The 26,384-nt window shown below is 43.8% G+C and overlaps 1 protein-coding gene across 7 annotated transcripts; it reads right to left on the bottom strand.

Annotated features, from left to right (window-relative positions):
• Nucleotides 1-13,058: 13,058 nt before the first annotated feature.
• Nucleotides 13,059-25,660, bottom strand: LOC115405523 (phosphatidylinositol 4-phosphate 5-kinase type-1 gamma-like). 7 transcript variants are annotated; one of them, XM_030115121.1, is made up of 18 exons: nucleotides 25,513-25,660; nucleotides 22,031-22,059; nucleotides 21,803-21,892; nucleotides 21,563-21,693; nucleotides 21,351-21,468; nucleotides 19,747-19,899; nucleotides 19,023-19,322; nucleotides 18,727-18,935; nucleotides 18,568-18,651; nucleotides 17,713-17,761; nucleotides 17,496-17,580; nucleotides 17,240-17,401; nucleotides 15,616-15,772; nucleotides 15,471-15,539; nucleotides 14,813-15,365; nucleotides 14,084-14,158; nucleotides 13,352-13,438; nucleotides 13,059-13,228 (listed from the first exon to the last, which is right to left on the bottom strand). In XM_030115121.1, the coding sequence occupies exons 1-18, from the start codon at nucleotides 25,607-25,609 to the stop codon at nucleotides 13,226-13,228; spliced, it is 2,451 nt and encodes an 816-aa protein (XP_029970981.1). In that variant the 5' UTR covers nucleotides 25,610-25,660; the 3' UTR covers nucleotides 13,059-13,225. The 7 variants fall into 7 exon arrangements, with proteins under 7 accessions (XP_029970981.1, XP_029970982.1, XP_029970983.1 ...); XM_030115122.1 differs by lacking the exon at nucleotides 14,084-14,158 and having other exon boundaries at nucleotides 13,352-13,435; XM_030115123.1 differs by lacking the exons at nucleotides 13,059-13,228; nucleotides 14,084-14,158 and adding an exon at nucleotides 14,601-14,647.
• Nucleotides 25,661-26,384: the final 724 nt, after the last annotated feature.

Genomic DNA, 26,384 nt, shown 5'->3' with positions numbered 1-26,384 from the left:
TTTGCTGCTTTGTGCTCGACTTGAATAAAGTGTGTATTTGTGTTTGCGTGTGTGCGTACGTGTGCGTGCGTGCGTGTGTAGTGCGAAAGCATCCAACACGGATTCCCCCCCCCCCCTGTTAAGATGTCAAATATCTTTGAACAAATCTTAATATGCAAAGTGAGAGTGGGAGGAGCCGGACTGAATGTATCATTACAGGCCCTGCTGGTTACATTCTGGAGGATCATGCTAACAAACTGTATGATTTTCATGTTTTTAGTTTAATTTCATAAAATTTTTTTTTTTTAAATGTAAAACTTACCGTTTCTTAGACATTTAGATTAGAATGTCGTTCATCGGTGTCCGTGTATGTTTCTCTTGTTTGATGCTAAAAATTAGCTACATGAAACATTTTGTTTATTTATGGTCTCCTTTTGTTTTTTTTGAACTAGTTTGTACATTGTAAAATAGAAACACTGAGGAGATATTGTAATGAGTGCCATATTGCATTGCAATAAATGCCAAACTCATCCATGTATATAAGTTTTAATTTTGTTTTAAGCAGACGTTTCACTCTGTCGTGCATTTAGTGCGCGTTATGTATGGAAATTAGGGTATCAAGTGAGATTTCCAGCACTTTATGTTTATCATTTCTGAGTTTGGCAGAAGAAAGTGTCCCCTGTGAAAGTTGAGACTTAGTCAGAGGGTGCCTTTAACAAGGAAAACAACTCTAGAAGAACACCCAGCCGAAATGCTGCTGGTGCAGTCACACACAGTTTGAATGTGTGTGAAAGAGAGAACACACACAAAGAGGGAAAAGGAAAAGAAGAAGGAGCTGAGGGGGGGGGGAGAAAAAAGCTGAGAGGAGAACGAGAGCCCGAGTTAAATGGAGAGAAAATTAAGAGTGGGCTGTCACCGTGAGCGTCTGTGTGGCATCGTGTGTTTTTGTCGGCTAAATTGGGCTGAGTTCGCAGCGCAAACTTGTCGATTCAGCAAACATCTGTCTCCCGCTACTCCACCACACACACTCATAAAATATATAAATATATACCACACACACACACGCTCACGCACACACAGAGACAGAATCACCAGGGACTAGATTGGAGGAAGTCTTTGATATATAAAGGAAGAGGAGATATGATCTGTTTCCTGGCAAAGATGTCAATGTTTTTCCAGCCTAATGAGAGTTGCCTGCACATACACAACAAATGAACACACAGACACACACATGCGACCCCCTGCCTCCTTCTCAATGCGTCCAAATCACACACAGCAAACAAAATGCTGATGGTGGTTAATGAGGCAGATGCTTCTGAGTAAGAGGAAGACAGACAGAGGGACCGAGTCGACTTAGCTCCAGGCAATAAAACAGGCAGCCGGTGCCAAATAATGAGATATTGACACCGCATTTAGCAGGTAGCTTTTTGTGATGAGGCATCAGCATCTGAACTCTGCTTTAGAGACGACAGAAGTGTCGTCGTTCTGGTGGGAAAGTCGCTGCATGCAAAATGCAGATCAACTCATTATTTGCCAGACTGACACACATAATTACCCGGTTTTTCGGCTCGCTGCGAGCCAAAGCCCAGTGGATGAAAGCGCTGATTGTGTCGCCGGTTTGATTGTCGTTGACGTGTGCGCAGATGTTGTGGCTCGCGTGATTAGAATGGGGGTCCTCTTAAAAATTCCCAAGCTTTGCCGGTGGATTCCACTTTCATATGGCCTTTGGGAAAGATGCTGAACTCCGAGTTGGTCCCAGCGGTGTGCGATCACCTACAGTCATGAACATGAGTGCGTAAATGGAAATGATTATGCAAATTGAGTGAAGACTGCTGAAGCATTAACAGGGAAACGCAGACTGTTCATCTAATGATCTCACAATGTCGACATGTCTGTAATTTAGTGAAATTATTTGGAATACCTTCAGTGTGTTTGCTCAGTGCCACCATGAACTTTGGTTTTAAATGCGTCAATTTATCCATCCTCTTAAATTGAACGCGCACTTTCGAAGGAAGGGATGGGCAACTTTGGTCACGCTGAAGGGAGAAGTAAACCTCTCACCATGTCCCACACTGCGCACTGAAATTACTTTCAATTTACAAAACTGGTACGATGGTTTTTGCCAACAGTATTAGGAGTAAACAACTGTGGAAATAGTGAGTAGACAGTGCCGCTGCGATGCTCCGTCTCTCTGGTTGCCACTTTGAATCAACTTATGACTGTGACTGTGCCAGAGCCTGATGACGGCTGACCTAAATTTCTCTGAAGGAAAATTTAGTTGGTTGTCGTGACGCTTTTTGATAGCTGTTTGGAAGATGGAAGACTGGCCTTCGCTCTTCTTGGTCCACTGCTTTTTGGCCACCATTCAAGAAGAGCAATGAAATGACAAAAGGATCCTTAACTTGTTTCTTCTCTGCGACTGCAAGTGGGCCTGGGAGATCCCGAGATGCTCCGGGTGACCTCGGGGTGCTGTGTCAATAGGTGTTGCCTGGTGGATCTCGAATATAAAGCAAAGACCGTCTTATTGGCTGGGTTCTCTCAATATGGAGGTGGTTCAACTTCAATCTGAGTAACTCCCAGATGGCCAGGCGATTACTAAGAGAGAGACCTGCAAAAAAAAAAAAAAAAAAAAAAATCAAAACCAAAACAAAACAAATGGAAAGAGAGAAATTTCACCAGCTTTGCTGAGCAACTCTTTACATCTTTGCACTTCTTCAAGACTAAAGTCTGTGAGCAGCTTCAACCGCTGCTGCTTGTCCTTGCATGATCTTGTGATCACTCACTGAGCTCAAATATCCCACAGATGCCAACATGTCAGTCGCCCAATGAAAAGATGGACCCAGAGTAAACAGACAGATCCTAATGCATGCACTGAGATGAGTGTTTACCAAAGATATCCCATGCAGTGTTTAGATTCCTACCAAGTCTGCCAAATGGAAAAACCATTTGCATTTATTGCCACAAAGCCCGTAGGTGTTCCAAATTGACATAAAACGGATCAATTGCAGGGTAAAAAGGACACAGTTTATGGGTGAATCCACATCGACTGATGGCAGAGTGAGCAGTAGTAATTTTAACCCTAAAAGACACTCTAGTTATATTGAGGAGTGCAGATCAAATTGAATCTCTCTGTCTTCATGTCGCAGCGGGAGGCGATTGTGGGCTTTTTGTCCACAGATTAGGGCGGGCACAGAGCTGGCTAATCCTGCCCGCTCGTCCATGTGGGAGTGGCAGTGGGGTGTCTTTGCTGTGCGACCAGCCGTAATCTAATGGGTGCGAGATTGGGCTTTGTGCGCAGGCACGCTCACTCGCACACAGCCAGCGACACACCGCACAAAGTCTAGATTTGTTTCAGGATTAAAAGCATCACCTCAATAACTGACATAATGCCACAGGCGTTCCCACGGTAAGCCTGATGAGGTCCTCTGTAACTGTGTGTGTGTGTGTGTGTGTGTGTGTGTGTGTGTGTGTGTGTGTGTGTGTAGCTGTATTTTTAGAAGCCGGCGATGAGAAATACATTGAGGAGAAAGCACAGGAAAATGAAAAGGGAAAAAATATGCACACACAACCACTTGCCTACTTGCCTGCACATACACACACACACACACACACACTTCTCAGCCCCACCACAGAAGCAGCTGCCTGAGCTGGCAGGCCATGTCCCTCTCATTATGCTGGCCAGTCACTCGTGTCCTGGCTCTCTCTCCCCTGCTGCTGCTGCCGGACAGGTAGCATCTGACTCGCATTAGTCCGCTATTAATGACTTCTGTTGCAGCCATTATAACACACTTAGGGAGAAATACCCCCAGGGTGCTATTTTTTTGCACTGACATGCATTATATATCCCCAACCATCCAATTTCTTCTAAAGTTCTGCAAGCGCAGCAATGTTTTTGTTAGAGGAGACTTTTTTTTTTTATGAAAGCTTTAGAGATCTTTTTCAACATCTTTTCTTTTTGTTTTGTTTTCCCTGAAATGTTTGCGAACTGCTCTGAGCAGTGATGCCTCAGGAATGTGGGTGGGGTGGTCCACGGACCTCCCCCATCACAAAGGGAATACCACTGTGATTAAAATTAATCCGACAAGTCCGGGAGCAAACAACACAAATACCCTCTCAGGATCTCAAACATCAACAGCAGGTGTTCTACAACGTTTCTCTCATCCCGACAACGCAGCTCAGTGTTTCACATCGTGTCAGAGCAGATCGAGGCCCCAGTAAAGTCCAGCGTATTTCCTCACGCAAGGATCGTGGTTAGTGGATCTTTTCCTGCTACGGCTGCAACAGAAATAAGATAATGTCATTATTATCTTATCTAAAACTTCCACAAGTTAGCAGAATGTTTTTAGTAGATTCACAGAGGGCACGCACACACACACACACACACACACACACACACACACACTAAAAGTGAAGACGGGAGTGAATTTTAAAAAGGTCCAGTATTAGCATCAAAAAAACAATAATAATATAATGATTCAAAATACATATCCTCTTCACTGAAGACTCATAAATATGCAAAATTATGTATTTTATTATGGTTTTAAACAGATGTTTGGGTTTTCATAGTGTCATTATTCTGCAACCTGCACACTTATTGTGGAAAATGAGACTTTAAGTAAATGCTAATGTCTCGAGTTCAACGAAAAGAAAAACAAAAAAACAAATGCAGTAATAAACCACGACAAAGACAATTTGAATGAGCTCGGTGTCAGAAATCACTTGAAGTGACTCAATTCCATCCATCCATCATCCATCCAGTATAGTTTAAGTCCACAACCCAGAGAAATTACTCAGCAACTGAGATCAGAGGTGAAACATTCCTAGTTTAAATTCATCCTGAGTGGAAACTTGATTGATCTTCACCTGATGAAGTTAAATAAAGGCCTCATTAGGAGGAGCTGACTGCGACACACACGGGGCAGCGCAGTGGAACAGAGGTTGGCACTTCTCCTCACAGCAGGAAGGCTTCTGGGCCGAACCCGCTGCGAGGAGTTGGCATGTTCCTCCTGCATGTCCGCAGGTTTTCTGCTGACAGTTTGGCTTTCTCCCACAATCTAAAGAAACACGAGTTAAGAGAATTTGTGCCTCCAAATATCTGAGCTAGTTGTGATCGGCTCCACTTGAACCAAGCGTGCACACATTTGATTTATAGCTTCAGCAAAACCTTTTTGGAAATATGTAGCTGCTGAATGAGACCAAATCTTCTGCCGGGCGAAGACATGGGTGTGGAGATCTGGCAGAATTGTGTCAACAGTATGTAGCGCCCCCTAGGTGATCTGACCTAATAGTGGAGTGCGCTCCCGAGTTCTTTGAAATAGATGTTCTTCTTGTATCCTATGGTTAATTAATACTCTTTTAGATACACTTAAATTTCCCCAATAATCGGCCAAATAACACCTTTTCACACAATATCACCACACAATGGTTGAACTTTCAACTGTTTACTGAAATAATGAAAAGTATTGGAAAAATAAAAGTCAAACAAAATACAATCAGCCCCAAATTAAATGTCTTTCTCAGTTTTTTCCTTGAAGGAATCACTCCAACCAAACAGAGTTCAATGACCACACAAAAACACTTTCAGTTTCCAAATCACAAAAATAAATCTATTGTCCTTTATATTTAAATAAAAACCAACCACTCTGAAATGTGGGTACCCAGTAAATAAACTCACGTTGCAGGCCTGAAGAAAAAACTTTGAGTGCGTTGCAGCCGAGAGAAAAAAAACACGGCTGGATTGCGCTTCAGCACGATGCAGAAAAAAAAGAAAAAAGATCGACTTACAGTCAAGATGGCGTCCTTCCGCGCTGCAGCGCGGCTCCAAACACAACGAGGGAGGAACGTCCTCGGTGCGATACTGTGTGCAGAAGCTAAAGGCAGTCCTCGTCGCCCGTAGACTCACGGTTCACAGCTGGAGAGGCAGGACAACACGCTTAACGATCCGCCGAGCAGGCGAACCTCCATGAGTCCAACCAGTCGCGCCGAGCCCCTCATTTTGACTGGCCCGTAGCTGCCAGCACGTAGAGTCTTCACACGGTCCTCCCGACTCCGGAACAACCACTCTTATTCACCATAAACATCCGGGTGCAAGTAACGTGTTGTTTCTCGGCGGACATCTACAGAAAGCTCACAAGTTCGGTGTTTTACCGACTTTTCTTCCCCTTCCACGGCCACGCATCTCCAGGCCGTCCTCGCCTCGTGTCCTCCTCTCCCTTCTCTTCCTGTTTCACTTCCTGACTCCACCCATCTCACCTCTCAACTCGTTAAATTAATCAATAAAATAATAAAAACAAAACATAATCATGGACATTCAGTGGTCATTTTTACAAACATTTTTATACAAACACATGAACATTTTAAATGACATTTTTCATGGAAACAATAACCAAAATTATCTCTTTTTTTTTCAAAACAACTTAACTTCATCACTTCATCACATCAATAAATTTTAACTCTTTCAACCCATAGACTTTTAACTACATTTTTAAATTATTTAATGCACACTTTGGATTACATGAACTAAAAATCCAAACCGGGTTACAAGTATTTACACTGCTGCTTCAATTGTATTTGTCTAAAGATCAGGCGAATGACTGTTTACCCCTGTAAGAACAAGGCACAGGAGAATTGTTTTTTTTATCATTTTTTTTTCCAGACTTGAGCGACACGGCAGTACACGGGCAGAAACACAATTAGCTGTGTTTGGACTGAAAGTCAATCCCCCGCTCGCTGTGTATGCATGTATGTGCTCCTGTGTGTTTTGTGCATGCATCCATGTCATCCAATTTCAATGCATACACAAACCCTGACAGCTCTGCACGCCTCGGGGTTTGATGAACCACCACAGAAACACCGGGCCACATTTGTTTTGTAGTCCAACATGTAGAGCGTCAACCCGCCGAGAGACCTACGAGCAACAGAGACGGAAAAGAGATGAGAAGAGGTGAGCCACGGCAGCTCGCTGTCAGGGAAAGTTTTGCCCTTCATCAGTCCTCCATCCCTCTATCCCTCCATCTCATTAAGGATGGATAGATGATCAATAGGAGAGAAGCAGTGGAAGGGGATTAAGATTAGAAATCAATGGCTTTGTTTTCTTCAGCCTGCCAAAGATAAACACTGCCTTAAGATACTGACAGCGCAACCGAGAGACTTTCGCGGCGTTTCATCTCTGTGTGAGAGGGCACGACATTCCCTGTGTGGGGACGGACAGACATCTGTCTGCAGCTTCTCACGCTGAGTTAAAAAGAGACGCTTCGATCCCTCCACGAGACTCAGGACGAGGGGGGATGGGCACGGATCCAGCGGAGAAGAGATCTGCACGGAGGCTCAGCTAAAACTCTGTTGTTTACTCGGTTCGTTGTCTTCAGCGTTGAACCTCGCACGGCCAGTCGGTGTGTGGGAGATACATGTTACAGTATGTATCACGGATCAGGGACCCGGCTGCTGGTTCGCACCAAGTCAGCATTTCAAGACACTCTGAGAATAACCGGAGATGAGTGGTGATGAAGAAGAGCTCGTACCGCGGCATCGCTGGCTGCAGAGGAAAGTGATGCTCCTACAAACCTGAGTGGGCTGCAAGGAGTGAGGCAAGGCATTCTGGGTAGGTGAGGCTTCACCTCCCACACAGAGATTCAAAAACATACCCCCTGCTTTGATCTGTCTCCGCGCTCTCTCTGGTGCGCTCCTCTTCTTTCTCTTCTCTCCACGTGCGCACGCACACGCACGCACGCACACGCACGGGCTGCAGCCTGTTTGTTGTGGCTTTCGGCCCTCTCTCCTTTGAAAGAACAAAGGCATTTGTGGATGTTTTGTGCAGATGAAAGCTCAGCTTTGTGATGTCCCGTTCACCTAAGATACAGACGTCTGCCGCTTCACAATTCAGCTTTAAATTCATCAAAACAAATTCAAATATTAAGTTTATTGCTCTACATGTGTAGCTTATTGCGTCAGCCATTTAGCGTCTTTATGTTGTGGAGTTATGAGGGTCTTCTTTTTTGTATTAATCCAGTGGTATTATTCCTTTTCAAAGTCACAGGTGTCTCATGCCTATCCCAGACGGAAAACGAGGGGGTGGAGCAGAAGTGGACGGACAAAGACAGATATTCATACACTCCCAAATCCATCTGACAAGCATGCGATTGGGCTCTGGAAGAAAAGCCGAGCTATTATGTCAAAAGGGAACATATATTTTTAGTTTAAAAGAGCCTAAACACCATCCAAAAAACATCTGGGCTCTGTAGATTTTAGTAAGTATCACTCAAAGATGGAAGAAATTGCATATTTCTTTAGGACTATTTAGCATTCAGTGTCCAGGTGAGTAAGTGACATATAGAGATGGGACACTGAATGTGGAGTTAAAGTGCCAAATGAGAGGCATTCACAGTCATCATAATAAAGTAAGATAAGAACCAGTTCGACTGTGCAGCTCATCAACTTTTTATGTAATATAAATACACTGTTTAACTCACACAGTTATTCAGGGGACATGCTGAGAAAAAGGAAGAATTTCAGTCTGTATTTCTTGGCTGAGAATCCGGAAGAAGGGATTGAACAGGGAAGGAGCAGACGGATTAAGCGTGCTCTGCTCGTGTGTGTGTGTGTGTGTGTGTGTACGTGCATTTATTACTGTCGTAGAAGCCATTGTCTGCTCATACAATGATATTAGGAGGATTTACGATTGTTTGGGCCTGGTGGAGGTTTTTCTTCAGGACCAGTGGGGACCCAAACCTGATTCTACACTTTATAATGCTTTCAAACTTCTATCGTCCTACTGGGGACAAACATGGAGTTTCCCATTATGGAAATTACTGACATGTGATCGTTTACCAGTTTTTAATGTATGACCTGATGGTGTGACTGTGAAGCCTGATGGAGGAGGACAAAAAAGAAAGGGAAAAGGTGAGGAGGGAGACGGTTCCACTGAGGACGGATGAGCTGCTGATGCTTGTCCATCACGCATCCCATCAGGCCTCGACATGGCTGACTTGTCACCCTGAGTGACGTTCCCAGCCTCGGATTACACATGAAGTGGGCTTTCTCACATGCACACAGCACCACTGCAGCACCATCAATCACAGATGTACTAATTCAAATCCTTCTCCTTCATGTGAGTGTGTCTACAGAGGATACATCCAGGAGACCATCGTTATCGCTTCAAAACTGCCTTTCTAGTGATGATCGTTTCCCTCCGTATTAACATGATTACATGAAACAGCGGATTTGTTTTGTTGCTCTACATAAATAATGCGAATACCTCGTTGGACCACTTCCCAAAGCCGCTCGACTGGATTGAGACGTGGCGACTGTGGAGAACGTCTGAACACAGTGAAGCCGCTTTCATGCTTCAGAAACATTATTCAAAAGAAGTGACAATGTTACATGATACATTAGAGAATAGAGTTTCAGCACAGCAGAGTAATTGATCATCAGAATTAGGGATGGGTACCGAATTTCGGTAATTTTTTGGTACCGACCAAATTCCCGCTTAGGTACCGAGTATCGATTCACGTGAAATCCGTCGGTACCACATTTCGGTACCTGAACGCACCTTTTTCTTTTTTTTTTTTGACCCTGAACGCACCTTGACATTATGCATCGGCAAGAGCGGAGGACGCGGTGACGTGGGTCCAAAATCTTCGGAGTATTTTGACTCGCAGACCGGGAGCGAATATATAATATACCGGGAGAGCGGACACACACACGGGCCGTGAGAGCAGGCGGGGGGGGGGGGGGGGGGGGGGGGACCTCCCGATGGCCACCCCGCCCCTATTCGGAGTTGTTCGCGGGAGGAACAAGCCGCTTCTGCGGCTTCTGCTTCTGCGATGGTCGCTCCCGCTGCATGTCACTTCCTAAACAATGCTCTGCGCATGCGCGGCTCGAAACAAGAGCGCGCATCGAGGCGGCGACTCGACATGATATGTCATCACGCAAAAGCGGTCCCACGTGGCTTTGATTGGCATTATGACTGCCCAATCACGAGTTGGAACCATACAATTCTGATCCTCCAGTAAACCTTTGAGTGTTTACTGTAGAGGGGCCTGGTGCTGCTAATGTGAAACATTTTATACAGTTATTTATGCTGAAAGTTGTTTGTTACTGTATGGGCAGCAGGTGCAAATGTGAAACATTTCATACAGCTATTTATTTTGAGTCTATTTTTATTATGTTATTTATTATTGTTATTTATTTAACTTATTTACTTTATCCCCACACACATTTTTCTCAAGTTCTATGTTGGAGTTATTTCAGTTGATGTTATTGAAGCATAAATGTTTAAAATTCTGAAGTTTTGACTATTTTTTTAAAATATACAAAATAACTTTAATTACCAAATGCATATCCCCCCCCCCCCCAAAAAAAAAGTATCGAAAACAGGTACCGAAAAATACCGGTATCGATTCGCAGGTACCGAGTATCGGTATCGTATCGATTCAGATGTGAAAGGTACCCATCCCTAATCAGAATGCTTAATTGGGTCCATGAGAATTATTCAGACTCCAGCAGCCTGAACTGCTCTCACAGCAGAAGGTATGCCTTCATGTTTATATCATAATTTAATTACTGATGGTGCAGACTTTGAGACTCTCTGTGTTGTGGTGATTTTTTTTTTGAGCATACTCAAATTAATTCTGTTGTTCTTGTAGCTGGTTCAAGTGTTTTCTGAACTGTCCACCTTAATTATAGTTGGCTGTCAATCGGGTTGCTGTTGCCTTTCCGTCATTTCAAACAAGTCATTCTTTCCTGTTGAAGTTTTTTTTTTTTTTTTTTTCCGTCTTTATTGGAAAGTTTTCCCCATAAACCCAAGAGATAGTTGTGTGAAAATCCCAGAAGATCAGCAGTCTCTGAAAGCTCCCGGACCGGTCCATCTGGCACCAAAACCCATTTCAGATTTAAAGTCACTTAGATAATCTCTTTTCTTCTTCTCACTTGGAAATTCAGCAGCTTATTTTGTCGCCATTAGGTGATTCATTTTTAAATCAACAAGCGCTTAAAGAGTTATTTTACATCAGTTCTTCCCTTTTTAGCAAGTTTGGGGAAGCAGAGGACTGGAACCGAAGCCAAAGGCAGATTGCAAATCCATCACAGTGCAAACAGACCGACAGAAAACCACACAACCTCCTCATTTAACCTAAAATGCCTCTTTTTGGAGTGTGCTGTGAAGCCAGAGGACTCAGAGAAAACCCACTCATGCATGGAAGATAACATGCAAACTCTGTTCAAAAAGTTCCCAAAGGCCAGAATCGAACGCTATGACGTGAGCATCCTATCCACTTCACCACTGTGTGGCCTGCATGACGGGATGAGACAGGACAATGACAGCTGCACAGGAAAGAAAAAAAAACTCTTTCTCTGTGGCGACATGCACATAAGATATTCTGAAATGTAGTTTATTTAACTGATGAAGGAGTGAAGCTCACCAGTCAGTCAATCAGGAATTCATATCATTAAGTATTTGTGCATTAAAACGTCAGTGTGAGGCGAACGGAGGACACGAGGCTTTAAAATATGATCCTTTCTTTTATGTGCCATCAGGAGTACAATACATTGATTCACAGCCTTTAGTCCACTCATATTCTGGCGTATATCGTCATGCAATTTAATTTTACAATGCAATTAACAGGAGTGATTTTCCAGGTAAATCAAAGCACTGTATTGATTCCAATCAATAACAATTGAAATTCATTCATTCTGAGACACTGTGCTGCCACCTAGTGGGAACCATAAAATCACCTGAACCTGTTAAAAACCTGAATCTTAAAAAAAGGAAAAAGACATTTTTTCTTTTTTTTTTTTACACAATATATCTTTATTATTTTTTGCACAGTGATCAGCTACAAACACTGTTGCCTACAAACAGGCAGGTTTCTCTCAGTAACACAGCATCGTGGTACACCGGTGATCGTCAGGAAGCCTCGTCTTGTTTCAACAAGTATTACCTTTTTGAAAAGAAATGCTCTTTCTTTAAATAAACTGTACAGGAAACTTAGAATACCTCTTTACTTAATTTGATAAATAATGTTTTTTTTTTCCAGAAGTATTAAAACTAGGGTATCTTTATTTATTCTGTTCTCACTCAGCCAACATGCTTGTAGCTGCTTCAACCTTTCATGGCCTGGAACAACAACACCTTTTTTTTTTTTTGACATTCTGACAAACAATCAGGACATAGAAATATTGGACTTGTAGGTTTCCCAATCACACATTATAGGCATGCAAACACATGCACGTACAGAAACATAAGGGCACGCACACATCACATGCATGTGCTTAAGCACATACACTTTTATCAACAGCTTACAAAAGATATCCACACTTTTTTCTTTACGCTCTTAAAGTGAAAATGCATGATTGCTTGTCTGTTTTTAACTCTGCTCCAAACATCTCTTACTTACTCACAATAAAATATTCAGTTTAGTTTTAATTTTTGGGTGAATACATGGGACCAATATCAAAATATGACTACAACAATGAGTTAGTAAGGCAATTTGAACACAGCCATTCGACGTCAGAGCACATCAATGTTTGTTCAGTGGACTGACTGCGCACCAGAGAGAGAAACGGTGTGTGTGTGTGTGTGTGTGTGTGTGTGTGTGTGTGTGTGTGTGTGTACACAGCAAACAAAACTCTCACTGTGTTTGAGTGTTTTCACCCAACAACAAAAGACAACATAATAAACAATGACAAAAACCTCTGCCATCTGTATGTTCATAAAGTGCTAAAAAAAAAAAAAATACATGATACACACCTCTGACATATCCCTAGTAGAGAAAAAAAAAATATGTGTGTAACAGTTTGAGTCAAATTAATAACACACCATATTGCATAGCCAGGATATTCTGCTGCCACTGCAACCTGGATCTGCCAACGGCGGAATGAAACCAATCCATACATAGATGTTTGACACATCTGGAAACTTTGGGACCAACATTTGAATTTAGGAGATGATTTTCTTTGCATGATGGGAATCAGATTGTTCATGATTGCAAAGTTAGTCTTTGTTCTTTATAGGATTGTGAAAGTACTTCATACATGTGTTTGTATGGAGCTGCATTCCTTCAGGGATTTTCTCTCTTTTTTTGTTTTTTTTTTGCAGTTGGCAAAGCTCACTTCCACATGCAGCATGAGGAAACCAGCATTAAAACTTCATAGTGTCCTGGTCTTGGTGGTTTATTTTTTAAAACCTCACAGCTTTAGCCCACGGAGACGGCCTCTGGTTCTCATCATCACTCCTGCCTCCGCTCTGGAGTTACTGACAAAACAGAGCAGGGGAGAGACGGGAGGTTCATAACGGGGACACTAACAGGAAAACAAACGAACGCATGCAGCTGTCTCCGCAAACTGACTCGTGAGCACAAATAAACTGTGTACTTACTGTCTCACTCTCCCCATCGGAGCCCCTTCTTGAGTCTGAGCTGCAGTGCAGAGGAGAGTACACCCAGCCCCGGTCCTCCTGAGTCTGCTGTGATCGCATCCAGCCAACAGAGGGCAGCATGAAAAGAAGAGGAGGAGACGAAATATGTAAGATAGATGGGGGAGAGATGTTTCATCCCCACATGTAAATACTGAACAGATTATTTATGCATGTTTGTTTTTCACCACAGAGGCTGATGTCTCATTTAAAAGATATTTAAGTACTAGATACATAAAGAGGCATGTGCAAAGACTTCCTTGAAGTTGTGGCTGCGTTATTAGATGTAAAAGAGAAATACTAATTTACTGAGGATTTCAGAACACATTTTCAAGGGGTCTATGATCGCAGCTTCAGTAAAAATGAAGCAAGACTCTATGAACCAGATCACCATCTAACTACAGGGTAAATACCTGAGGAGTCTCACTACTGCTACCTTCCCGCAGGTTCAAGATGCTCAGTCAATATGTAACATCAAAATACATGCTCTGTAGAGATGCAGGCGATGGAATTTCAGAAGCAGTGAGTGGTTTTCAAAGCATCCTAATGCAGACTGGAGCGCAGAATAAATGAAGTGAAATGCGCTGTAGCTTTATCTCTAAGTACTTCTGAAGATCCACGCGGAGCCGTGCCTGTGACTCCCCAGTGGAGTGCATGTAGGGACAAACGACTATAACTACCTCGATGGGGACTTACATTGTAACTTGAGCTAGAGTTTAGCTTACGGCGGCCAAGAACTGGAGAGTACACCCAATATCTGCCATCTGCATACTGATGTATGGACACACACACACACATACACACATAGATGAACACAGAGGTGTATATATACTGTATATAAGGGTCACACATGAAAATGAGAAGATCTGATTGAACTAGAGAAAATACAGAGATGATGTGAGGGATGAAAGAAGCAGTTATCATGAAGAGGCAAAAGCAAAAAAAAAAAAAAATGTAAATGTTGAACGAATGCAATATTGTTATATAAAACACGTCTCCCACACACAGCAGATACGAAGCGATGAGTGACACAAGACGCACGAATGCACAGAAATACACCATGCCGTGCCTGAGACACCTGTGTTTAGCTGATTCATTCAAAAAGCACGAGCTATGATTATCGGCAGTGTTATGCTGCGGAGGAAAAGCTTTTTGGGCAGCGAGTGCAATTTCCAGAGTACGTGCACACTGCAACACACACAGGCCCCCTCACCATCATAATTCTACCACGCTGTCTTGACTGGGCCACTGTGAAAAACCCAGCAGGTCAAAGAAAAACAGAAAATCATTTTTACAGCTTGAAAACTGATTTGTAAAGTAAATAATTGTCCTAACTGCTGCGTTGCTAAATTTAGTTTGCTGTACTTTGAATACCATCATCGAACAAAGCACAACAGGATTCAGAGCATGACGAGGCACACTTACAAAGTAAATGTCCGAAACCTGGACTTCCCCGTCCAGGGAGTTGTGGCTGCTGGACACAGACAGCTGGTTGCGGGACATGTGCGCCGCCTGCTGGTTCACCTGCGGGCTCGGAGGGACGGAGGAGGGGGGCGTCGAGGGAAGCTGATGAGTGGAGCTGTGGGCGGAGGAGCGAGGGGAAGCGGGGCAGATGGGCGTGAACGCCGAGGCGGCGGGGAGAGCCGAGGCGTCCGGGGCGGAGCTGGGGTGGACGAGAAGGGCGGCCGGATGAGCGCCGGGAGAGGAGAGAGTCTGGGCCGCCGTGGGAGAGGTGAGCGGCTTGGTGGAGGGACGGATGGATGAGGAAAGCGTGGCCGATGACTGGCCGGCAGACTGAGCCGTGGAGGAGGACGACGGGAAGGAGGGAGGAAGAGTGGAGGAGGAATGCGGAGTGGACGGACTCGCGGAGGGAGGGGAGGATGACGGAACAGCGCGAGGTGGATGACGGTCGGGTGAGAGGTGGCTTGGAGAGAGCTTCTCTGTCCTCTGCGTGAGCTCCGTGCTCTTTGGGATTTTACTGCAAAGAACACAAAGACCATTAAAATCAAAGCCAAATATGTTGTCCAATGAGTGTTTGTGTGTGTGTGTGTGTGTGTGTGTGTGTGTGTGTGTGTGTGTGTACCTGAGCTCCACCTCCACTGTTATAGTGTCTTGTCTTTCACCGTGAACCTCAACTACTTCCTTTTGTGATCTGAAAGTACATAATGACGAGCCGTCAAGCTTCACTGATCACATCTAAGACAGAATATCTGCACCAGGAGTCTCACCTGGCCATGTTTGGGGAGTGCGTCTGCCTCCTGTAGCGCGGATGCTCCGGCGTGTCGAACGGCGTGGTGGGGAGGGAGTTGTTGGACGACAGAGTGGTTGCAATAGAAGCCGTGGTTGCATCTTCGAAGGATGGAGGAGTGCACGGTGGCTCTTTCCCTAAACGGAGAAATTAAGCAAGAGACGACAAGAACAACCCGTGGTGATCTTCCAGTCCAGAGATTCCCAAACCGAGGTCTGTGGCCAGACTGCAGCACTCGGTTCATTCACTTTTCAATTGGCCCAGCAGCAAATTTTAAGAATCCACCAGAATGCGGTCCACACGTTAGAACTTGTGAATTGTAACACTGAGTAAAGTTTAAACAAAACCTGCTGCTTTTAAATTTTTCTGTAAGTGAGAAAGTTTTGGTCATTGAGGCACTTTCCTAGAGCACCACCAAGTGGTGGATTACAAATATGCAGAGAGCAAAGACAATATGAAGTTCATACTTTTTGAAATAATTTTCACCGTCCATCTCCAAAAATATTTGAAAATTAAAAAAAAAAAAAAAAAAAAAAAAAATCAATTAAACTTAGTGAGCAGCAATAAGCATTATCCTCTCAAGCTGTTTGGAATCAGTCAGAACACGAAGGAGACACATCAGACTGTGCTGACAGCAAAATAAATCTAAAAATGAAGCAAGTCACCAGTTCAGGGAGAGATTATTTGTTGATTCCTCATTTTCTACTTTGTATTATTGTAAAAAAAAACAAAAAAGAAAAAGTGAAGATCGTATTCATTAACTGTTTGTTAAAGTTAACTTTTTTGCACATTTCTGCAAAGTCAGTGGTATACTTTTACATCTCTAATGTTCTCAAAGCCAAAAATAATTATGCTGTCTGTCACTGTTTTATTTCTATTTACTGTACCACCATTATTAATGGTGCTGTGATGCACTCCTTAGATAAAGCCTTTCGGAGGATGTATATCGCATCTTCTTTTGCTTTTAATGGGTTTCTGCTGGTTTATTGCTGCGTCATTCCTTTTCCCTGACCAGGATCATTAGCAGAGCCATTAACAGCAGGAAACAGCACAGAAACATCAGAGAGATGAAATGCAGTGACCACTTTGACATTTTTATTCCATCACTGTAATCAGGAAGCTCCTGAAGGAAGTGAGTCTTCATACATTGTCAGTCTGGTACACTTGAACCCTTTATGTATTCCTCCGCTATTATTTTTTTATTTACTGTGTTTTTGTCTTTTCTATTTCCTTTTAAGCCAAATCACTCTGCTAAATCAATAATCTAAAAATAATTAAAACTTGGGTAGGGTTTGGATTGAGACGAAGCAGAATCACAATAGAGCCTCGTTCAGTGTTTAGGAAACAAAGAGTAACTCCTCTATCTGGCAAAGCCAGGATTAGGGAAAAATATTTAAGAAATAAACAATAAGGACAACTGTATTTTTCTTTATTCCTTCATTATGTATTCTGCAGTGCACCGTTTATCTCCTCATCCTGCTATACATACAGTATGAACATATCCAGTAAACTTAATGTCAACATTATGAATACTGGTCCAGAGAAAACCTGACTTCTCTATCTTGTAGATCTGTTTGTGGGCTCGTGGGACTCATAGATCTTACCATTGTCCTCCAGCAGGGGGAAGTTGCGAGCACCTCTGAGGTTTTCCAGGTTGTCCAGGTTTTCCTGCCGTTCCTCAGTCAGTGACGGACGCTGGCTGGCTCCGGCGCTGGACTTGGACATGAGGACTCCTCGTCCCCTCTTCGACGGGGATGATCGCAGGGCTGTAAGAAGAGGATGCTGTTTACTTGCACTCGTTTCCTGAGAGGGGAGTTTCTCATTTCTTTGCTGAAGGTCCAGGTGGACACGTCGACTCACAGCTGCTCTTCTTGAAGACAGCTGAGGTGCAGAATTTGAAGAATCTCTCTGCATAGAAGCCGGGTCTGTGAACTGACACTGTGTCCTGAGAGGGAACAAAACACAGCAATTTCAAACAGGAAGCAGAGGCAGAATTCACTTAACCTATGATAAAAGTGTATAAAACTGTGATTTAATAAAGTGACGGTAGAGTATCAGATGTGTGAAAGCTACTCACACCATCATGGATGAGAGACTTCCAAGAGTGCTCCAGTTTCTTAATCAGTCTGAAAGACAACGCAGTTCAATTATTCATAGATTCACAGGCGAGAAGCAGTTACCTGGAAACTCAGCGCTGAAGCCATTTTCAGTGTTTATGTGCATTTTTTTTCCTTGGACCTTCACACTTCCACTCCTCTTGGACTGACTGAAGGACAATTTCAATCCTAATACAACCCAATGCTTAGCCTCAGAGGGACTATGGACCTTCTCCTGTCACCTTTACCTTATTTATTTATTTTTTATGTATTTATTTTACATGTCAAGTGGCATGTTTGAAGGTGCAGCATGTAAAACTCATTTACTCTTTAATATAACATCAAATTCTAGGGTGGCCATAATGTGATTTCCAAACAGAGGACACTTGTCCCAGCTTCATGAAACTTGAAAAGATACTCAGACTTCACTCAACTTACAACACATGCAACAATGTGCAAAGCACCAGTACAGTTAAACAAATGCTGAACAGTCACTTGGAATCAAATGGAATCCGATGTTTATTTGTTCCAGAATAAACTTAAAGATGGCGAGTTTTCCAGTTTGGCCTGGCCTGTTCAGTCTTGCTTCAAGTTTACACCACAAAATACTGTTTTGATTATTAGCAGGAGCAGTAGCAGGAGGACCGATTGAAGCTCACCACAATGCAACAGTTCCCAAAATGAGGGGGAATTTAACATGATATACCCACTGGAAGTGATTTCTGGGCCATGATAACAACGATCAAAAAAGAAAAGTCAAAGAGTCCAACATCGAACGGCAGGCCAAAGACAGACGCTGAGGTGACTCCACAGTGTCTGAGAGGCTGGTTACTGACCTGTAGGACTGCAAAATGTCAATGATCCCTATAAACAGCAGGAGGCGCTCTCCCTTTCCACTCCTGGCTGGAATGCCACCCATTCTAGACAGAGAATGAAAATTAGCACCATTCATTTACAGTAAGGACAATATTTGATGCTATGAAACGATGAATTACGTGTCGTCCTGGTCCAGCGTGTCCCTGCAGGTGGAGCCTCCCTGTATGGACTCCATGGCGGTGGAATACAACGCTCTCTGACCTGCGGGCTTCTTTTCATCCCCACCGGCTGCAGGGGAGCCCTGGGCCTGCTGCTCCCTGTCTGCCTGGGTCTTATTGTGGACACCAAGCAGCAAACTGTAGTCCATGATCTTAAAACTCTCCAGGACCTGAAGCAGAAGATGGAATATTTCCAAATCTGGTAACATGCTCAAAGAAAGACATGTGTACTGCAAACCTTCATTTTTCTGCCTCACCAGACAATCTCTCTGCAGGGTTTTGACCACAGCATTGTAAGTGTCCTGATCCAGAATGAGGCCCTCAGGAACGTCACTCAGAAAGTCCAGGTCTTTAAAAGTGGGTTTGGACTTCTCTCTTTCTTTCTTGGACGCCCGCCTCTTGTATGTGGAGCCCTTCAGGTCGAACTTAAGGTGCATGCGGACCGAGCGCGGCAAAATGTTGTTCATCACGACGATCCTGATGTTCTTGCCCCCGCACTGGATGCAATAAAGCCCAAAGAACTTCGGCAGCAAAGTCCGGGGGTTCTGGTTCAGGTTCTGCAGAAGGGTTTAGAGAAAGAGAAAGAAAGAAGGCAGGGAGGGGGAAAACAATGGAGGAGGACATTAGCGGCTAATCCGGCATGCGGTCTGAGTGTTTGAGCCACAGCGGCGCGCACCTGCCAGACAGCGTGACTCTCTGCTCTTACCGATCAACAAAGCCACCTGACGTCACTGCTGACTGGGGGCCAGGGGCGAGGATAAAGAGGATAGAGATGACTAGAAGATTCAGGTGCTGCGCTGCTCTTAAGCAGGTGATCATGTACAAAAACGCCACACAAGAACAATGCACACTGTAACAAATCCTACGGCAGACTACCGTTTTCCATCTCTGAACAGGTGCAGGGCTGCAACAACCTCTGTGTTTAAAATGAAGGATGTAATCAAAGGGATTGTGAGAGATGAAGGCCTTGGTCGGTCCTACCATGTAGTATCCGGGGAGAAGCTTCTGTAGAAACTCGGCCTCCTTGTGCTGGACGGTTTTGATGATGAATTCATCGTCTCGGGTTACGTAGAAAATGGAGCCACTCGCTCCGGGGTTCGTCAGCTCGATCAGCGGCTCATTGCACAGCGAGTACTGGAAGGAGACAGAGAGAGTAAACTCATCAGCGTCTGACAAGGTGTAGCTATGTTTCCGTCACAGAGAGCACAAAGTCTGTAAAAACAAAACAGTGATTTCTATTAAGGCTTTTGTTACATGGTATTATAATCTGCACGTTGATATTATGTTTTAAGTTGCTTTCAGCTGAGGCTGTACTTTGTAAATGTTCCACTGTTAGTGACTCATCTGATAAGGTCACCCCGCTGCCAACCGAAACACTAATACATCGACCCACTCACATCGCTCAGTGGGAGAAAAAAAACAAACCAAAACTGTGTTTTACAAGTGCAAATGTAACAGTGACATTTACAAGGCATGTAGTGTTAGTCACTATAATGATGAAGTTATTACCTAAACTGTGTAGATGTTGAATCCACATACCGCTAAATAACAGAGATTATGTGTACCTAAATTACAATGTAGGAGACTTTAGGTATAATTAAATTATGTGGCTGTGAGGGAAGTGAGGGATCATGCTGACTGCTCCTCCCTACTTTAGTCTAACAAAGTCATTTTCTGTGGCTGGCTTGACAAATTGCGTTAACGGCGAAACTCCAGCAGTCATGACGCGACCTCATGCAGGTACAATCACAAACTACCTGCGTCCTCCATCTTGCTTTTAAAGAAGCAGGCTTTGGTCTGCTAATCTGCTTCTGGCACATGGAGAACGTGAGATTAAATGTGCAGCTGAGTTCACTACATGCACGGCACAGCACGGAAACGTGTGCGCAACAGCGGCACGCCTTCCAGTGTTTACATGTCTGCACAGTTTTTTGAAAGTTTGCTGTTCATTCACAGAGCGGCAGAGATCTGAGCCGGTTCACTCTGTTGACTCCACTGACCATCAATCGAACGCTCACTGAAGAGAACGTCACACAAATCAATATTTTCCAAGCAGCGTAATCCATTATGGTAGCATCAAACTAAATGAAATAAAATAAAATGGTCTGTATCACTGGCACTTTTATTTTCAGTAAAAATGTTCTTGACGCCCTTTTAGTTCATGTAAAACTTATTTTGTTCATCTGTCCTGTTATACACTATGCATGTATCTCTATGCGAGCATGTTTGAGCATGTGTATGTGTTTACATTTGCACACATCTGCTCATATGCAAGTCTGTGCTTGTCTGCATTTATGTACAGTACATATGTATGCATCTGTTTAGTTTGTTGTTTGTTCATCTTTGCTGCACCTTTAGACATGACACTCTTTGGTTAACCTAAAAATGTTCAGTAGGTTTCATTTAAAGATAAGATCGCACAGTTATTGTCTTAACAGGGAGAACATAGTGGGATAAAAGCACTTGGTGTTTTAGTAGAGATAATATGCACATGTCTTTACTAAATACTGAAGCCCCGATGCTTAATAAGCAGTGAATTTTGTTCAGGAAGCACTTAGACGGACTGATCTGGCGGCGTGTCTCACCAGGTAGTCATCGGGTCGGATCCCAAACAGCTCTCTGAAGTAGCGGAAGGCCACGGGGGCGTAGGTTTTAAACCTGAAGTCTGGGAAGTGGTGGGCGGGGGTGAGGTTGCTGCCTTCGCTGCATCGAGCAAAAAAACAGCCCAATTAGCAAGAACAGAGGCAGCATTAAACACTTCGCATGCTCGTACGCAAAGACACTCATGTAAACGCACCTTGGAAAGAAAATGCTTTCAACCACATAGAAGTCCTGCATGAGCACATCTCTCTCGGGCTTGGAGCTGAGGTTGCCAACAGTATAACCAATTCCCAACTGGATGGCCCCTTTCAAGGCCGACGAGGTGGTCTGAAGGCGGAGAGCAAAGAAATGAGCAACGGCGTTCGGCGTGGGTGGAAAGTCGGTGATGGAATCGTGATTCTGAGCAAACCGAGAGAGACAAGTACGAAACGCCTACTTTCTTGTAGGTTGTCTCTCCGGAGGCATCGACTCTCCTGTGGCCAATCTTCTTCTCGTGAGCCTGGCCCGCTCCAAATGGGGATGGCATCTGTCACCAAGAGAAGAACGCATATGTGACGGAGGGACTTTATAAGAACAGCAAACGAATACAGAAGAAAGAAGGAAATCCGAGGAAAGCCAGAGACAGGCGAGACAGGCAGGGGTAGAGTGTGGAGTGGCCTCTCACCTCGGTTATTTGAGCCTTCTTGGATGAGTCTGCAGATAAAGACAGAAGGAAAAGATGCAAGAAAGACTCAATTTAAGAAGTTAATGCATTGGCTTATCATGTAACATCAGTTTGGCATGATGGCTACTGAGCAGTGCTACCAAATCAATTCAAATCAGAGTGCTGCAGTTTATAAAATATCCCCAAATGTTCCACTGATAAAATGCACACTGCAAAAGTGCAACTGGATAATTTCCCGTTACAAAACATTAAACATGAGTCTGTAATACAGTGAACTTTAATTCAATTTAATATGATTTTTAAGTAGAAAAACCTTCTCCTCCTGCAAAACTGTAAAAATGCATCTTGCAACCTCCAAACTTATATTCCTCACCTGATATTCTGATTTAACAGTTTCATCAGAGAAATGCGTGATGCATTTGTTGTATATCACCTAAAAATAAATGTAATTTCGACTTAATTTGCTCCATATAAATTGGTGTTTAACTCACCAGCTGAAGACTTCACTGCCTGACTAGATGCAAATTATCTGATAATCCAGAAAGGAAAAAAAAACAAAACTGCAGGAAAACTGGCAAAAACCAACTCTGCCACTCAGTAGTCAAAACACAGCAGAGACGCTGTTTTCTATTCCTGGATCAGTCAGATTTGAAGGTAAAAACTCTATTGGATTGACTTCCTCCCTAATCTGAGGGCTGCCATTGGCCACGGTCTCCAGATCACACCACCAGCCAATCGCAGGCTGGGATTAGGAGCGATCTTTCCGACCGCTGTGGGACACACACACACACACACACACACACACTACGTCTGCATGCGTGTAAGAGGATGAAACGAGCAGGAAGGAAGTGAATGGGAAAAGAGAGAGTTCACGGCACTTCGCGGCACTCTCTGCTTGGTTTACATCATCATGTGAACCTTCTAGATTAGGAGAGTGCTGCTGACAGAGCGCCGGTAATGAATCCCTAAGCCAAGCTGAAGTGGACGGCACACACTAGCAGATGTTGATGTTATTAAGCCACAGCGCAGCACAATTTATATGCAGCACAACAATGTACAACAATCAATTCTCTCTGATGGGGAAGTAGATGTAAACAAAGCTCAAGCATTATTTATTCTAATGGTAAGAGGGTAATGAGGCCTCGAGGCTGTAAAGTTACAGTAAGCAGTTAATTAGTAGAGTTTGTTGTGACCATTAAGTATTTATTTACATATACATGTAGGTATACTTCGGTCTTTGTTGCTTCACAGTGGCAACTGTTCCCATATCACACCTGTATTTGTAAAATGTTTCATGCTATTTGCAACCACTGGCTTCAAACACAATACTTGTGCAAATAATATTTACTTTTTTCACTATGTCAATGCATTGTCTTGTTAATTAAAGTTGAAAAAAGGCCACCTGTGGCTTATAAAAATGTTATTACTTTGTTTGATTTTTTTGTCAAAATGACAAAATATTGCTTACTTCTACTGTTGGTTTCCCAAAGTAAAGTTCAGCTCGATCTGAAAGCTGCATGAAATTTATTTAAAGAATTTCACTCTAATTTAGGATCAGTGTTGTAGCTCTCAAATCAAAGTGAGAATATTCTTAGTTTGTGTTCAGTTTGAGGCCTGAAATAACAAGTATATTAGTCTCACAATAATAGTCATTCTTTCCAAAGGTCACTCAGATAATTCACACACAAATGTGAACAATCCAGTGAAAATCCACACGGAGAGAACATGCAAACTCCTCACAAAAAGGTTAGAAAATATGAAAGGGAGAACGTAGAAGAAGACATGTAATGGTATCATCTATATCACTTAATCCAGCTGGAGTTGAGCCCAAGGTGAAAGCAAGGTACACAACAGAGCGGTCACCAGTCCATCAGAGTCTGTAGACACACACTCACACACACACCTAACTGTTTTGGGAAGCAGAAAATATCCCAAGCCGCACACAGAAAAGCCCCCAAACCCAACTGACTGCAACCACACAGACATAAGACAGTGAAGCCTTTTCTTTTTTTTCATTTTAGTTATTTTTAAGCTCGTATGAGCAGTGACAGGAAGAAAAAAAAAAAAAGGCTTGTCTTTTGTCAGGATGACGACACCTGTAACCTGCAGATTAGTAGTGCAACAAAGCCTGCCAGGCGGAACAATGTGAAGGAGTATCGTGGTGCGGGTGAGCGCACAAAGAGTCTCAGAGGGATTAGGGTCAGACCCGAATAATGTGTCACTGAGCTGCCAGCAGCAGACAGGACAAACACTAACATTTGTGAGTCCAGGATAACGGGCTACCTGTAACACGTCGTGTTTCTTCAGCGCTACTGGTTAACTCTCCAAACGAACCTGCTTTCTGCTCACACTGATATTCTTGTAATGAAGCATTTTGTGACAGTGTTTGTGACAAGTATGCCCGGAGGCCTGTGTGTATGTGTGTGTCATAGTAAAGAGGATTAGATCTTTCCCTTACCAGCTGAGAAAATGGCGGCTTGTAACTGACATTAATGTGACAGTGAATACAGGGGCAGGTTTTGAAGCCCTTAGGGCTTCTGCACACAAGTATAATCTGACGTACTTAATAATAATAATCACTCTACAAATATCTGACATCACTGTGGATGCATCAGTGTGCACACGCAAACACGGCTTGCTGGAGCTGCTGAATTGAAATGGATCTCATGTATATTTCTGCAGTTTTCACCCAAACGTGAACACGCCATGCACATTTACACAGATGACATCCACTGTTACAATTGCTATCCGCATGGGATTAGAGCAAGATTTATGCCATAATACCACGGGAGATTACATAAAGCGCTCCTCAGATTTTTCTTGGAGGAGGACAAGAGCAACAGTAAGAACAGCAAAGACAGTTCAGCTGACGGGAAAATAAAAGACACCTAAGAGTTTAATATTGTCCATTATAGGAGTCAAGGGGGACTAAACTGCAGCTGGTCAGCACTCTACCCTGTGGGTCCACAAGAAAGGCCCCTGAAGATCCCTCCAGTGAGTTACTGTGTACATGTGATAAATACATACCTCATACAGAGGAGTCCAGCTTTGGCTGACAATGTTAAAGGACTTTGACATGTGTACAGTCACTCAGCCATGCATGTAAACAGAACCACACGCATTCAAGGAAAATAACTCTCATCCAAGCTCCTCTCTTCCAGTGGGACCTTGTGTACACATGCTTAATGTGCTCTCTGTATTTGTGCCAATGAGCCACTTTACATTTACCACCGAGCTGCACTGGCTTTGGTCTTGACGGCTATATAACAAGGAAATAAATGCAACAGTGCAGGTTTTTCGATTATATCACGTTCATAAGGGAAATGTTCAATGTCATATGAACATACAGTGTAGGCATGATGAGAACGTCCCCGTGCGCCTGCAAACACCGGCCCACAGAATGAAGGATGAAGAACGGGCCTGTTTGACAGCTTCGTCCTGCATTAAAAGAAAAAAAAAAAAACAAGAAGAATCATACGAACCGGTGTCCTCCAAGTCAAGCTGCAGGCAGAGGCCGGCGGCGCCCGCCGCCTGGCTGGTGCTCCCTCCATCCCCGGTTTCCGCAGCCCCCACGTCCATCTCCCGGCCGCCGCGTCGTCCCTCAGCGAGAACCACGAGCCGCGGCGCGCGCCTCCGAGCGACCCAGAAATCCCGTCATGCCACCTCACCGGAGCGCGGGGCGCACCGCTGCGCGGATGTTTACTTGCGGCTGTGTGGATGCGGCGACGTGGGCACGCTTCAGAGCCAGCGGTGCCGCGGATCACCTCCGCCGCTGCCGTGCGTCATCATCCGCACGCAAAGCGCCGCTGCGCGTCTCCGCCACGCAGCAGCATCACACGACTGCGCAAGCTGCAGAAACCCTACACCGCCGCAAACAAGCGATACCTGTGGAACAGAACAGGACACGACTGGCCCAGCTATAAAACATGCAGTGACACCAGCGACCCTTCGAATCTTGATGTCCAGACGGGCGCACGTGATAAACTACTGGAAACCCCTATTTGTGTATTCAACGCTGAGGCTTCCTCCATCAGGACAGAAACACTAAAAGACACTCAAACACTGGACATAATCAGATGTTTTTTTTTATGTGACATTTTCATGAATGATTTTTAATTAGATGAACAATCAAAACAATGTTGGCACATTCCGGCTGAAATGCATTTTTCAGTCTTACGCGTTCAGTTTCAAAAGTTAACAGAGATTTTGTTATTTGCATATTTTAAATATTTAACCCAAGATCTAATTAAGGATCTTTTGTTTGTGCAGCGCAATCGACAGATTATGCACATCAATCAATATGCCCATATGACCCTATTAATAGCCTAACCTTCAACACTTCTCAAAGTCTATC

The sequence above is a fragment of the Salarias fasciatus genome, chromosome 18 (assembly GCF_902148845.1).
Source record: "Salarias fasciatus chromosome 18, fSalaFa1.1, whole genome shotgun sequence".
Lineage (NCBI taxonomy): Eukaryota > Metazoa > Chordata > Actinopteri > Blenniiformes > Blenniidae > Salarias > Salarias fasciatus.
Note: the sequence above shows the minus strand (reverse complement) of the source record. Positions and strands in the feature narration are given on the sequence as shown.

Coding starts and splice junctions, on each gene's coding strand:
- LOC115405523 (XM_030115121.1), bottom strand. CDS start 25,609: ATGGACGTGGGGGCTGCGGAAACCGGGGATGGAGGGAGCACCAGCCAG. Junction 21,694..21,802: donor GAGAGACAACCTACAAGAAA/GTAGGCGTTTCG, acceptor CTCCGCCTTCAG/ACCACCTCGTCGGCCTTGAA. Junction 19,323..19,746: donor TTCTCCCCGGATACTACATG/GTAGGACCGACC, acceptor ACCCTTCTGCAG/AACCTGAACCAGAACCCCCG.